The following is a 14,154-nucleotide window of genomic DNA, read 5'->3' on the forward strand; positions in this document are numbered from 1 at the left end:
TCAATGAAAACACAGAATCAGTTGACATGCCTTAAGTATAAAAATGTTCAGAGCTTTGAATGAAGGTAACAACAATTCATGAATTTTAAACCACAAAACAAACCTCAGTCCATTTAGATTCAGTTTGGTTGAAATACATCTGAAAAATATGAAAAGCAGCGAACACTGGAGGACACTGATGCCCCAAAACATATCGGTTTATAATAACTGATGCAAAACTAAAGCACAGAATCAACTGGATCTTACTTCTTATGCAGAAAATAATAAAACTCCACTTCAAATAAAAAAGTACAGTCAAGACCTTCAAAATCGCAACTAAAAATTACCAAAACAGCGTCAATTTAACATGATACTGCCACCACCAGCCTCACTTCATGATGCTGCTATCATCGTGCTTCATGTCATGATGCTGCCTCCACCATGCTTCACATTATGATGCTGCCACCACCATGTTTCACATCATGATGCCGCCACCACCGTGCTTCACATCATGATGCTGCCTCCACCATGCTTCACATTATGATGCTGCCACCACCATGTTTCACATCATGATGCCGCCACCACGGTGTTTCACATCATGATGCTGCCACCACCGTGCTTCACATCATGATGCTGCCACCACCATGTTTCACATCATGATGCTGCCACCACCATGCTTCACATTATGATGCTGCCACCACCATGTTTCACATCATGATGCCGCCACCACGGTGTTTCACATCATGATGCTGCCACCACCATGCTTCACATCATGATGCTGCCACCACCATACTTCCCATCATGATGCTGCCACTACTGTGCTTCACATCATGATACAAAATATCTAAAAACATTTGCTCTCAACAAGACTATCTTACACAGCCTTTTCACAGATTCACACATCAGAATTCTCATAAAAACATGACTCTGTTGTGTTTTCTGTTTATTTTAACACCAAACTATGTACATTCTGTCATGAATTTGCTTTCTTTTACACTGTGCTGTGAAATCTCTGCACCAAAAACTAGAGGTCGACCGATATGGGATTTTCAAAGGCTGATGCCGATACCGATTTTTAAAAAAAATTTCAGCCGATGGCCGATATCTAAAGCCGATCGTAGAAGCCGATTTTTAAGGCCGATATCCTCTTTTTTTTAAAGCACATCGATTACAAAAGGCAATTTAAACACTAAAAGTATATACATGTATACATTACAAATTAAATACACTAGTAGAACTCTAACATTTATTGAACACAAAAAGTGAAAAAGTACAATAACAAAAAAAAAATACTTAAAGTTTACAAAAAATACAATTAAAAAGTAACCTGAAAGTGCAATTGCTTGCTCAAGTATAAAAGATAAACATGATCACAAAATAAAAACTGTCACAAATGCTAATTAAATTAAATAACGTAGTGCAGTTAAACATTACAAATCTTTAGATAAACCGCTCTGAGTGCCGGGGGTCCTTCTAAGGGAAAAGTGGTCGCGGCAGCTGCCCGTACAGGTGCATGATCACAAATCGGCTCTTTATTTGTAAATATCGGCCGATGGCCGATATTGAAAAAAGTCCATATATCGGCCCAAAATATCGGCCGGCCGATATATCGGTCGACCTCTACCAAAAACCACAAACACCTGCATGTTTACTGAACTCGGCCATTAAAGCGACTCCGGCTATGAGGAAGAGTCGTTAGCTTTTCCTCTGCGATGAAAGAGGAAATTTCCAGAAAGTCAGCAGCAGAGTTGGGATCCGGAGATAACAAGGCCTGAGAGCAACAACCCAGAAACAGCACATCTGCACTTTTTTTTTCTCCAAAGGTAATATATCTCTTTCAGACAGGTGAAGAGGCGTTTAACAGCCTCGGGGAAGAAGCAGCAGAAAGAAGAGCCACACTTACAGAGCACTTACGCAATAAGAGCTCTGGTGACTGGAGGGTTGCTGTACTACGACTCCGAAGCTGCATCTTCTTCACTAAATCCTGCTGCAGACGCTAATGTTACGGCTCTAAAGGTGAGAACCTGATGTCTCCTGATAAAACAGCTTCTCACTGCAGCTTTCTGCTGACTTGAACTCACAGAGAGCAGAAAAAACTCAAGAAATGACGAAAAACACCATCATCTGCAGCCTGGAGCTGAGAGAAAATTCTGGTTTGAGTCTAAAGATACAGTTTCCACTTTTATTCCTTTCCAGCATTGAATCAAAATCTATTTAATTTGTATTTTTGGGCAAATTTGACCAAAAAGAGTCTTTAATGTCAAAGTGAAAACAGATTTGTACAAAGTAATACCAATAAATTAACACAACGACACTATGAAGACTGAAGAACACTCCAAGAAACTGTGAAAAGGCTGTTGAAAAGGAGACGATACAAGAACATTTCCAAGTTCCTGAATATCTCCTGGAGTCCAGTTAAATCCATCATTAATAAATGGAAGGAACATGAATAAATCTGACTAGAGCAGGATGTGCTCAAAAACTGAGAGACCCAGAAGAAAGAGACTAGTGAAGGAGGCCACCAAGACTCCTATGACTCCTCTGAAGGAGTTTCAGCTTCAGCAGCTGAGATGTTAGAGACTGTTCATCCAACAACTGTTGTCTGTTCTTCACCAGTCAAAGCTTTATGGAGACAAAGAGAAAGACTCTGTTGGAAAAAGTTCACATTAAATCTGGACTAGAGTTCAGTAGAAGACGTGAAGACTCTGAAGTCAACTGGAAGAAGGTTCTTTGGTCTGAGGAGACCAGAATGGAGCTTTTAGGATGTTAGATTCGACATTATGGTGTGGTGGTGGCATCATGACAGAAGCATGGTGATGGCAGCATCGTGATGTAAAGCATGGTGGTGGCAGCATCATGATGTGAAGCATGGTGGTGGCAGCATCATGACAGAAGCATGGTGGTGGCAGCATCATGATGAGAAGCATGGTGGTGGCAGCATCATGACCGAAGCATGGTGGTGGCAGCATCATGATGTGAAGCATGGTGGTGGCAGCATCATGATGAGAAGCATGGAGGTGGCAGCATCATGATGTGAAGCATAGTGGTGGCAGCATCATGATGTGAAGCATGGTGGTGGCAGCATCATGACAGAAGCATAGTGGTGGCAGCATCATGATGTTCCTCAGCAGCAGGTCCTGGAAAGCTTGTGAAAGTACAGGGTAAAGGTGGAATTTCTGGAGGCCGAGTAAGACTGGACTCTGACTCGGCCTCCAGAACTTTTACCTTAAAAACGGCTAAAAATAAAGAAAGATATTCAACTTTCCTTCTTACTTTTTTATTATTTTTGTCATTTTAACTGTGTTCTGCTGACAGAAGGCGTTTCTGAGTTGTCTCCTATTCCTGGATGTTCTGTTTCCATAGAGTCTTTAAATTGGGATTCTGCAGGTGTGAAGTCAAGAAATGTGCATTCCTAGCTGTCAAATCATGCCTTCAGATGTCCAAATGTCCAGGAAACTGACAGAGACACAAAAGAACTGTATTCATGAGTTTATATTTAAAGTGACCCAGTGACTGTCACACCGCTGACTTATTGTAATTCAGGATATTTTCAGCTTCACTGCAGACAGCTTAAGAATTAAAACGCTCCTAATTTTTTGTTCTGTGGTGTATTTCAAGCTGCTCATCAAAAACTCTTAAATGTGCAACAACTTGAAGCACCTATAAATACCAGCAAATATTTATGATCAGCAGAAAAGGCTCCTCTGTCGGTTCGCTTCCCGGCCTCTTAGCATCTTAAAGCCTCCGCTGAGAGTTAAACTGCAGACTTGGCTGTAAATCACTCAGCGGCATCGAGCTGCTGCCTCAACGTCTAGACAGGACCGAAGTGACCGACATAAACAGCCAGAGTCTAAACACATCTATGAACGCAAGCTGGAAATCAAGCCTCGAACAGCAGCTACACATGTAAATAAACTCAGGAAGATCCAAATATCACTAAATGTGGTGTTTTCTTCTGAATTATGTTGATTTACTCGAACCACTGGTGGCTTTTACTGTTAAATAGAGGCAGAAAAACACAATTTATCGTCTGTCACTCGATTTTTCACTTGAAAGAAAAGCTGAGCTGGTACAAAGAGAACAATATGTTTACAAATTATACCGGATCGTAGTTTTGCGCTTTTAAGCAGCGAGTGAGTCAGTTTGAAAAATGTTTGCCCTTTATAATATTTTATTATTTTACAAGTGCAGGTTAAAAAAAAGGAGAACAGGCCGCTCTCAGGGTTTTTCCGTCCCCTAGTTACTGAAGCCTAGCAGATATTTTGTTGATTAAATGGTCAAAAAAGACAGAAAAATGCGCAGATTTATGTCACATAAGGCTACGGCTTCATTGTTTCTTCGACTACAGATAATGTTGACTGTTGTGTATATTCACCCCAAAATGGCAATTCTGAGGCATAAAAAAAAGGAAATGTATAGCATGGTGGTGGCAGCATCATGACGTGAAGCATGGTGGTGGCAGCATCATGACGTGAAGCATGGTGGTGGCAGCATCATGATGTGAAGCATGGTGGTGGCAGCATCATGATGTGAAGCATGGTGGTGGCAGCATCATGACGTGAAGCATGGTGGTGGCAGCATCATGACGTGAAGCATGGTGGTGGCAGCATCATGACGTGAAGCATGGTGGTGGCAGCATCATGATGTGAAGCATGGTGGTGGCAGCATCATGATGTGAAGCATGGTGGTGGCAGCATCATGATGTGAAGCATGGTGGTGGCAGCATCATGATGTGAAGCATGGTGGTGGCAGCATCATGACGTGAAGCATGGTGGTGGCAGCATCATGATGTGAAGCATGGTGGTGGCAGCATCATGACGTGAAGCATGGTGGTGGCAGCATCATGACGTGAAGCATGGTGGTGGCAGCATCATGATGTGAAGCATGGTGGTGGCAGCATCATGACGTGAAGCATGGTGGTGGCAGCATCATGACGTGAAGCATGGTGGTGGCAGCATCATGATTGAAGCATGGTGGTGGCAGCATCATGATTGAAGCATGGTGGTGGCAGCATCATGATGTGAAGCATGGTGGTGGCAGCATCATGACGTGAAGCACGGTGGTGGCAGCATCATGACGTGAAGCATGGTGGTGGCAGCATCATGGTGTGAAGCATGGTGGTGGCAGCATCATGACTGAAGCATGGTGGTGGCAGCATCATGATGTGAAGCATGGTGGTGGCAGCATCATGACGTGAAGCACGGTGGTGGCAGCATCATGACGTGAAGCATGGTGGTGGCAGCATCATGACTGAAGCATGGTGGTGGCAGCATCATGATGTGAAGCATGGTGGTGGCAGCATCATGACGTGAAGCATGGTGGTGGCAGCATCATGACGTGAAGCATGGTGGTGGCAGCATCATGATTGAAGCATGGTGGTGGCAGCATCATGATGAAGCGTGATGGTCAATCAAGCAAAAGTCTAAAATGGAATGCACCATAAAAGCATTTTGTTAAAAGTTTTGGGTTAAACTTGATCATTTTCTGGTGTTACATCAACATAAATCATGAGGGTAAATTTTACTGCAGGACCTTTGTGGATTCGTTTGTAGTAAAAACACTTTTGAACGAGTCCATTTAGTCTTCACCATCTATCTGACGGAGCCGTAACAATCCGTCTGAAATAAAAGTCTAATGAACGCACTCAGTTTGAAAAGAGACGCGAATACTCGGAGCTCAGATGTGAGCGAACGCCGCCACGGAGCAGAAAAAATTGAACAAAATGAGGAGAATATTAAAGTGAGAGCGGGACGGGGAGAGAAAGGAAAGTGCTTGGGGTTGCAGATTGGTAGCAGCCATTATTACATGAGTGACAGGACGAGTTAAAGCCGACACACATTCTGCCTCCTGCGAGTCCCACCAGCTTGTCGGAGCTGCTTCCTCAAGTAGTTCGTCTTCATCACGGCGGCCGAGCAGCTGCCACGCATCTCCACAACAGAGGAGCTAACTGAGGAGATGCCCACGCTGCCACCGGATCACATTCCTGCTGCTCCATGCAAACACCCCCCCCCCCCCCCCCCAAAAAAAAAAAACAGCGTCCATCTTAACAATATGCTCAGTTTAGAGACAGCAGAGATGTTAGATTAGTCCGATGTTTGTTCGAGTCGAAGATAGATTGTGTTCAGAACAAGAGCCATGATCTGCCTGTAATGGAAGCTTTACTTTTCAGCTCATTTCAAAGCTTCACTTAGCACATTTATCTGAAGGTTTCCACTGTGTCATCGGCCTAAATCACACAGCGGGGAGGCGATGAGAATCAGCACCCTGTCCCTTCTAATTGGCATGTTTTCTTTGGAAAAAAAATAAGATCTTTAGCTGAACCCAAAGCCAGCAGGTAACATCTCCAGTCATCAAAACCAACGAAGAAAAAAAACTGCTCCAGCCTCGACCTTCTCTGGAAATAAAGCCAGTGTTTCCAGGTTGAAAAAAATAAATACTTCTTTTTTTGTGGCTGCTTAAAAGAAGGTCATGTTTTATTTTCCTGCTTCCTAGAAATGCTTAGAAAGGTTCTTAGAAAGATACTCACATTTTATTAATATTAAAGAGGTATTTCAACCAGTGCACTGCCACTTCACTGGATTCCACTGCAGTAGAACAGCAGGCCATAGTTGTGCAAAAATGTGAATTTTGTCTTGGGACAAGGGTAAAATTCAACCCATGAACTTTGTCCTGTCAAAGTATTTTCTTAGTTCTCTCTCGGTAGATATTTTAATTAAATTACAAGGAAATTAAAGAAGTTACCCAAAAACACACGACGGATGTTTGTAAAGAGTAAACAAATGCCTTGGTCAGTATTGGCCACCAAGACATGACTCCTCGGTCACTTAGATGTTTAGCTGTAGTATCTAGTTGTTCCACTAGGTGGAGCCTCTCATTCTTTAATACTGCAGAGACTAGAAAAAGTGATCACTCTGACTATAGGTGGTTAATGTGGGCAAGAAGAGAGCATTGTTGGGGTTAGAGAGCAATGGGCACCATGACAAAGACTTATGTGACACTTAATGACCTCTGGCAAAAGAAATCAGGTAGAGCCTCTAACAGTTTAATACTGTAGCAACCAAAAGACACATTCACTCTAACTATGAGTAGTTCATTGTAGCAAACACAGACCATTGTGGGAGGTTTAGCTAGCAATGGGCACCATGACAAAGACTTCTGTGAACATTAAAGACCCCTGGCAAGAAGAAATCAGGTAGAACCTCTTTCTGTTTAATACTTTTGAGACCAGAAAAGGTGATCACTTTGACCATAGGTAATTAATGTGGGCAAGAAGAGAGAATTGTTGGAGTTTTAGCTCACAACGGGCACCATGACAAAGACTTCTGTGATGATTAATGACCTCTGGCAAGAAGAAATCAGGTGGAGCCTCTTACTGTTTAATACTGTAGCGACCAGAGGAGGCATCACTCAGACTGCAGTTCATGTTAGCAAGCAGAGAGCATTGTGGGGGTTTAGCTAGCAACAGGCACCATGACAAAGACTTCTGTGGTGACTAATGATGCTTGGCAAGAAAAAAATCAGGTGGAGCCTCTAGCGGTTTATTACTGTAGCAAACAAAGGAAGTTATTCACTCCAACTGACCCCTGGCAAGAAATAACCAGGTATCTAACGGTTTAATACTGTAGCAACCATGAGTGACATTCACTCTAACTATGAGCAGTTCATTTTAGCAAGCAGAGAGCATTGTGGGAGATGGGCACCATGACATAAATGTCTGGGACACTTAATGACCTCTGGCAAGAAGAAATCAGGTAGAACCTCTTATTGTTCAATACTGTAGATTCTAGAAAAGGTGATCACTCTGATTATAGATAGTTAATGTGTGCAAGAAGAGAGCATTGTTGGGGTTAGCTAGCAATGGGCACCATGACAAAGACGTCTGTGACGATTAATGACCTTTGGCAAGAATTAACCAGGTATGTAACGGCTTAATACTGTAGCAACCATGAGTGACATTCACTCTAACTATGAGCAGTTCATTTTAGCAAGCAGAGAGCATTGTGAGAGTTTAGCTAGCCACGGGCACCATGACAAAGACCTCTGTGATGATTAATAACCTCTGGCAAGAAAAAGTCAGGTGGAACCTCTTCCTGTTTACTACTATAGAGACTAGAAAATGGGATCATTCTGACCATAGGTAGTGGGCAAGCAGAGAACATTGTGGGAGTTAGCTAGCAACGGGCACCATGACAAAGACTTCTTTGATGATTAATGACCTCAAGCAACACAACATCCCTACTAACATTAGCTATCACAGCACAACATCCAGTGGTTCTCAGACATTTCACTAAAAATTGTTCCTAAACAACTAAACTACATCTCAGTTACTCTTAAGAAAACATATTTCCTCCCTGAAAAGTGAAAATATGATGTAGTAGGAAACATTTCCAGTTTCAAAGGGAAACAAAGCTCTTGTTAGGAGGCTGGAGGAAGAAGACTTTTACCCAGGGTTGGTTTTGTTAAATTCAGTAAATACTTTCCTCAGATAAAACGGACTTTTAAAGTTTTGTCCCGTAAGTACAAGAGTGGATCAATAAGCAGCCATCACCATGTTTCAAAGATCTGCAGCCTGCATTAAGATCATTTCCTTTTGATGACAGTGATCAATACGCATTTTTATGTAATTTCCATAAATATCTGTCATTACTTAAGAGCTGGAGCCACGATCAAAGCATCACTGCACTATCTGAAGCAGTTCAAGAGATGACGCGAACATCCGAGGTATAATTATCCACCGCAGGTATTTTAGAAGCTCATATAGGCCCAAACTGTTCGTAAAGGTGGAAAAACAGCAGTTTCTTTGAGTCTATGTGCAAAAAAAAGTATGCATATGGTCACAGACGGGCCCGGATACAGGGTTAATAGATAAGAAAGACCTATCAATAAATCATAATCCATAAATTATGCAGTGAAATGAAAAGACGCACACAAACAAACTGCAGTGACTGAAAACTGCTGCTGCGAGGAGGCCGCCTGCTAGGACATCAGTAAGAACGGGCAAAAGGGCAACAGACGTAATGAGGCTACCAGCATCCGATGTATAATTTATCGTGTTGGAGGCGACCTGTCGAGCCGAGAGAATATGAAGCATGAAAAACAACTTGAGGACGAGTAAACAACAACAATAGGCTCGTTATGAAAGAAGAGCAGGAAATGTGAACGTGGAAAATGTGAGGGGGGATGGCAGGTCAAATGGCCCGAATCGACAGTTCAAACAGGTGCAGAAATGGCAGGAAATCTTTACAAAGTTCAACAGGCTTCTTGCAATTGACACAAAACTCTTCTGGCTGAATCATTCGTACAAAACATCAGCAGCTACGTCAGAAAGTGTCAGACTCCCTCAGTAAAAAGTCAGAAAGTACAAGTCTGAAGTGGATTCAGGCTCCAGAGCTGGATTTCAATAAACAACATTCAAGGTTTAAATTCTGACTCAACAAGTGAACCTGCAGAAGTCTGACTACATTTATTCAGACATGGATCAATTCTGAATGATTTCAGCAGCCACGGAGTCACGATTTGTTTTTAAATGCAGCATCGAAGCAGCACAACAACTCAAACCATTCACTTCTCCACAGCAAAAGCAGCAACTCTGGCTCAGGTCTGCAGCATTCTACAAAAATCATCAACAGGATGTCTCAAAAAATAAAATAAAATGCAGTTTTCCCTTAAATAAAAACTGCATAGGTCCAGTATTATTCATTATTCCTAACTAGCATTAGCATGTCTCTAGATAGCCAGTTAGTGAGCAGTTTAAATGCGACTGGGAAACAAGAACCGTCGATGAAACCGGGTCAGTTTTGCTTTGGATTTGAGTTGATACGAAGCTATATAAAATGCTTTTAATCACAATGGAAATTCTTGAATTTGTTGTTCTTAGAAGGAGACCAACAATGGCACAAACATCAACAAGAGTACCCAACATCTCCAGTTGCTTCACATATGTTTGTGTACAACAGTTGCACCTGATTCCAGCCTTAACTCCATTCGTTCCACTCTGTGTAGCACCAGTGTAGCGCCATGTTTCAACCTGAAGCTCATGGAAAACTTTTTGCTAGCAGCCAGAACATTTGTACTGTCAAACACCTGTTCCCCCTCACAACGTCACTGTGAAACCTGAGGTTAGTTACCTGCCTTAATTTTTTCCAGAAAAAATGGAAAAAGAAACAGGTGATGCAGTGATAACATATGAGTTAGGTAACTTAACTGTTTTGCTAGTTAGCAAATGTTAGCCCTGGCAACCAAGTCGGGCTTCGATCTACTTTTTTTTCTTCGGTAAACATCTGTGATAACATAATGAGTTGGGTAAGTGAACTAGTTGCTAGCTAGCTAGTTAGCAAATGTTAGCTTTGGCAACAAAATCAAGCCTCTATCTGCTTTTACTCTTCGGTAAACATCCTTAGCTTAAATATGACAAAGAAATTTCAGGTCAATAAAGGTAATCAATAAAAAATATTCCACATTATCTCATGTCTTTTAACTGAAAGATCAATTTCACATTGGACTAGATCACAAGAATGTTTTAGCTTCAAAATGTTTCGACTGAAGTTGGGATTTCATTTTGAACCATATTAGAGAAACAATCTCTACAAACTAGTAAATTTAGATGAGATCTCCACTTTTTTTCCTATCGTTCACCTACCAAACCTGCAAAACGTCTATTAGTTTCCATTTTTGTTCAACTTTTTAAGCTCTCTGTATAAACCAGTAAAATCCTCCCAGACAGCACACAGCGACCACTAAGGACCACGCCAGTCATCATGGTGGAGTCTCAACAAAATGGTTATGCCTCCTGGATTTCTGGGCTTTCTTACCCGTTTGCGCAGGTTACAGGTGAGGATGAGGTTTCGAGAGAAGGAGTTGGCAAACGCCGTGTAGAACTCCAGGACTTTGAGCAGAGCTTCCCTCTTGATGACGTGGAGGTCGCAGTAGGTTAGCGCCCGGACGTTAGCGCAGGCGTGGGCCAGAGTGGTTTCCTTCCAGAAGACGTCTCCGAACACGTCGCCTTTACCTGGAAACACAGCAGACAAGAAAATCAAGGTTTAGAGTCTCAGGAGTAATTACAGATGCAACAGTTGTTTGATAAGGTGGCAGCTTTATAAAAGAGGCAAGAGATTCGCACAGATTTTATTAGAAATTCTCAGATCCTGGATACTTATCTGTTGTACAATCAATTCTTTTCTTGCTGTAAATGCTAAAAAAATACCTGGTTCCAGCTGATCATTAAAAGGATTTTTGCTTTTCTTTGTTTTATGCAGCATAAAATTTTATATTTTGAGATTTTTAGACTGTTGGTTGGACAAAGGAGAACTTTAAAGACACGAAATTATGATGGATGGTGATAGTAGACAGTAGATATTTTATACAGTTTTCTAACATTTCATGCACCAAATGTTCATTTTATTAAGAAAATAGCACCAGCTGACAGTTTTTGCTTTGGATTTGAGTTGATTCTAAGACAAAATAGGTAGAATGTATTTATACAATAAATTAATTTTTTTCTGTGAATTTACTGAATATTATACTGTAAGACAAAGTGAAACTCCGTAAAATAACAATTTAAAAATTATTTAGCATTTTTTTTATCTGTAATGTAACAATTTTTCTTTCAAATAATGGAAAATATCTCTAATATACCAGTTTTTGTCTGATTTAAATACTGTAAAAAATTTGAATAATTTTACAGTCAGATGTAAAAAATCTAACTACTATTTGTCAAAAAGAAAAATTATATTAAGGATTTAAAAATGGTGAATAATTTATAAACTTTTACAGAATATCCCTGCTTCATTAAATTACAGATATCTAGTGAATTCAGAAAAAATATTAATTTAAATGTCATGAAAAAGTACTTTTTTAAAATCCTGTATTTAAATCAGCAAAAATTATCATTATTTTACAGATATTTGCAAAAAATCGGTATATTAAAGGTTTAAAAATGGTGAATAATTTAGAAACTTTACAAGGTTTTTTAAATTAAGATAATATCTAGTAAATTCACCAAAACAATGGTGAATAATATATATAGGTTTTAACAGATTTTCCCAGTTTTATTTAATTGCAGATAACATTTACTGAATTCATAAATAAATAATTTAAATGTCAATTGTAAAAAAAAAAAGCCCAAACTACTCTGTTTTACTGCCTTTAAATGAGCTAAAAATCTAATTATTCCACAGATATTTGCTGATATTTTCATTATTTTCACTGTTTTTGAACATTACATTATTTTTAAGGCTAGTTTTTTATTGTTTTCACCCATTTTAAATAGTTTTTACAGTGTAGCTGGAGGTGATATTGGTCAGTTGACTGATTAATCAGATGGTTTGCAGACACACCTGTGACTTAAAGACGATGTAACACAAACAGGAAGCATTTAAAATATCAGTTTAATGGATCAGAGGACGATGATCTGCAGTGAAACATTAAAATAAACCTGCCGCCTCACTTCGCCTTCCTTAGCAACACCTGGACGGTCCTTAGCAACCAGAGCAGCAGCCTCAGTTTCAGCGATTCCATCAGAGAGCAACTTTTAAAACAGAATAAACTGAGCTAATGGATGTCGTTTAGCTGCAGGAGACAAAATAAAAAGATGAAAAGAAGAAGAAACTGTTTCCTTCTGGAGTTAAATCAAACATCAGGTCTTTTGTGCAGCAACACATGGAGTTCTGGTCTGAAATATGAAGATTTATTTCATGTTTGCTGCAGGTTTAAGCTCCTTATTTATTAAAACATTCAGATTCATTCTTGGACTTTTCTGCTCCCTTCAGTGAAAATCTGTGATTATTTATGATTTAATTTGAACTCATGATGATTGAAACAACATTAAAACCACTTGAATAATGACGTGTAGCTTCTTTGATTGGTTGAAGCCTGGAGTCCATTGATAGACCGCTTGTGTCTCATTTGTGTTGTTTTGTGTCCAATTTGTCATTTTATGCCAGAATTGTGTCATTTCTGTTTTATTTCCGTCATTTTTGTCTCATTTGTGTAATTTTGTGTCTGTTTTTTGCTGTTTTGCGTCTTGTTTGTATCATTTTATGTATCATTTGTGTCACTTTGCGTCAGTTTTTTTTGTTTGTAATGCACTGTTTGTGTCATTTGTGTCATTTCTTTGGTGTTTGTCTTGTTTGCATCATTTTATGTATCATTTTTGTCATTTTGTGTCTTTCTTAGTTTTGTGTCTTATTTGTACCATTGGCGTCTCATTTGTATCATTCTGTGTCTGTTTTTGTCATGACTTGTGTCATTTGTTTTATTTCTGTCATTTTATCTATCATTTGCATAATTTTGTGTCTGTTTTTTTATTTTTTGTTTGTTTTGTGTCTCAGTTTTGTCATTTTGTGTCTGTTTTTTGTTGTTTATATCATCTGATTCTCATTTTTGTCATTTTGCGTGTTTGTTATTTTGTCTGTTTTTTGTTGTGCCATTTTGTGTCCAGTATATGTCATGTCATTGGTGTCTCATTTGTGTCAATTTCTCTGTTTTTTGTTTTTAATGTATTGTTTGTGTCATTTTGTGTGTTTTTTGTCATTTTGTGTCATGTTTGCATCATTTGTGTTTGTATCTTATTTGTGTGGGGCTTTTTTGCCTTTTTGTGTCTTGTGTAATTTGCGTCTCATTTTTGTCATTTTGTATTTTTTAAAATAATGGAAAATGTAAAATAAAAATATTTTGGTTGATTTAAACATAGTAAAACTAATGGAAATTATTTACAGTTTTGGTCTGTATTTTTAGTGTTAACATGGAAATTCCTTTTTTCTGTATATTTTTTGTACTAGTTCTCATCTGTAATTTAACAAATCATTAAAAAGTAAAACAAGTGAAAAAAAAGAATTTATCACTTTTCAGTCCTTAATCCAGACATTTTCCCTTCAAATAACTGAATATCTGTAAAATAATGACATTTCTACAGATTTAAATATGATAAAAATGGTGTTATTATATCTTCTAAAGGAAATTATACACAGTTCTGGAATTTTTCTGTGATTTTATGAAATCTAAGTCAAAAAACTTACATTTTTTACAGTTTGTTTTCACACAATAAGACATAAAACACCATAAAAATGTTCACATCGGAGGTTTCTACCATCCAAGAAGCTTTTTATCAGGTAGAAAATGAGGTTTCCAGTCGTCCAGGTTTCTGCAGCAGTAAAACTAATCACATCTGTTGAAGCT

At 39.3% G+C, this 14,154-nt stretch overlaps 1 protein-coding gene across 2 annotated transcripts in view; it reads right to left on the bottom strand.

Moving 5' to 3' along the window:
- kcnh5b (potassium voltage-gated channel, subfamily H (eag-related), member 5b) overlaps positions 1–14,154 on the bottom strand; it is a 152,925-nt gene that overhangs the window by 36,049 nt on the left and 102,722 nt on the right. For both annotated transcript variants that reach the window (XM_055006156.1, XM_055006157.1), the window contains exon 12: positions 10,791–10,987. In XM_055006156.1, the coding sequence (XP_054862131.1) occupies positions 10,791–10,987 (197 nt within the window). The remainder of the gene's footprint in view (positions 1–10,790; positions 10,988–14,154) is intronic.

This window comes from Amphiprion ocellaris, chromosome 20 (assembly GCF_022539595.1).
Source record: "Amphiprion ocellaris isolate individual 3 ecotype Okinawa chromosome 20, ASM2253959v1, whole genome shotgun sequence".
NCBI lineage: Eukaryota > Metazoa > Chordata > Actinopteri > Pomacentridae > Amphiprion > Amphiprion ocellaris.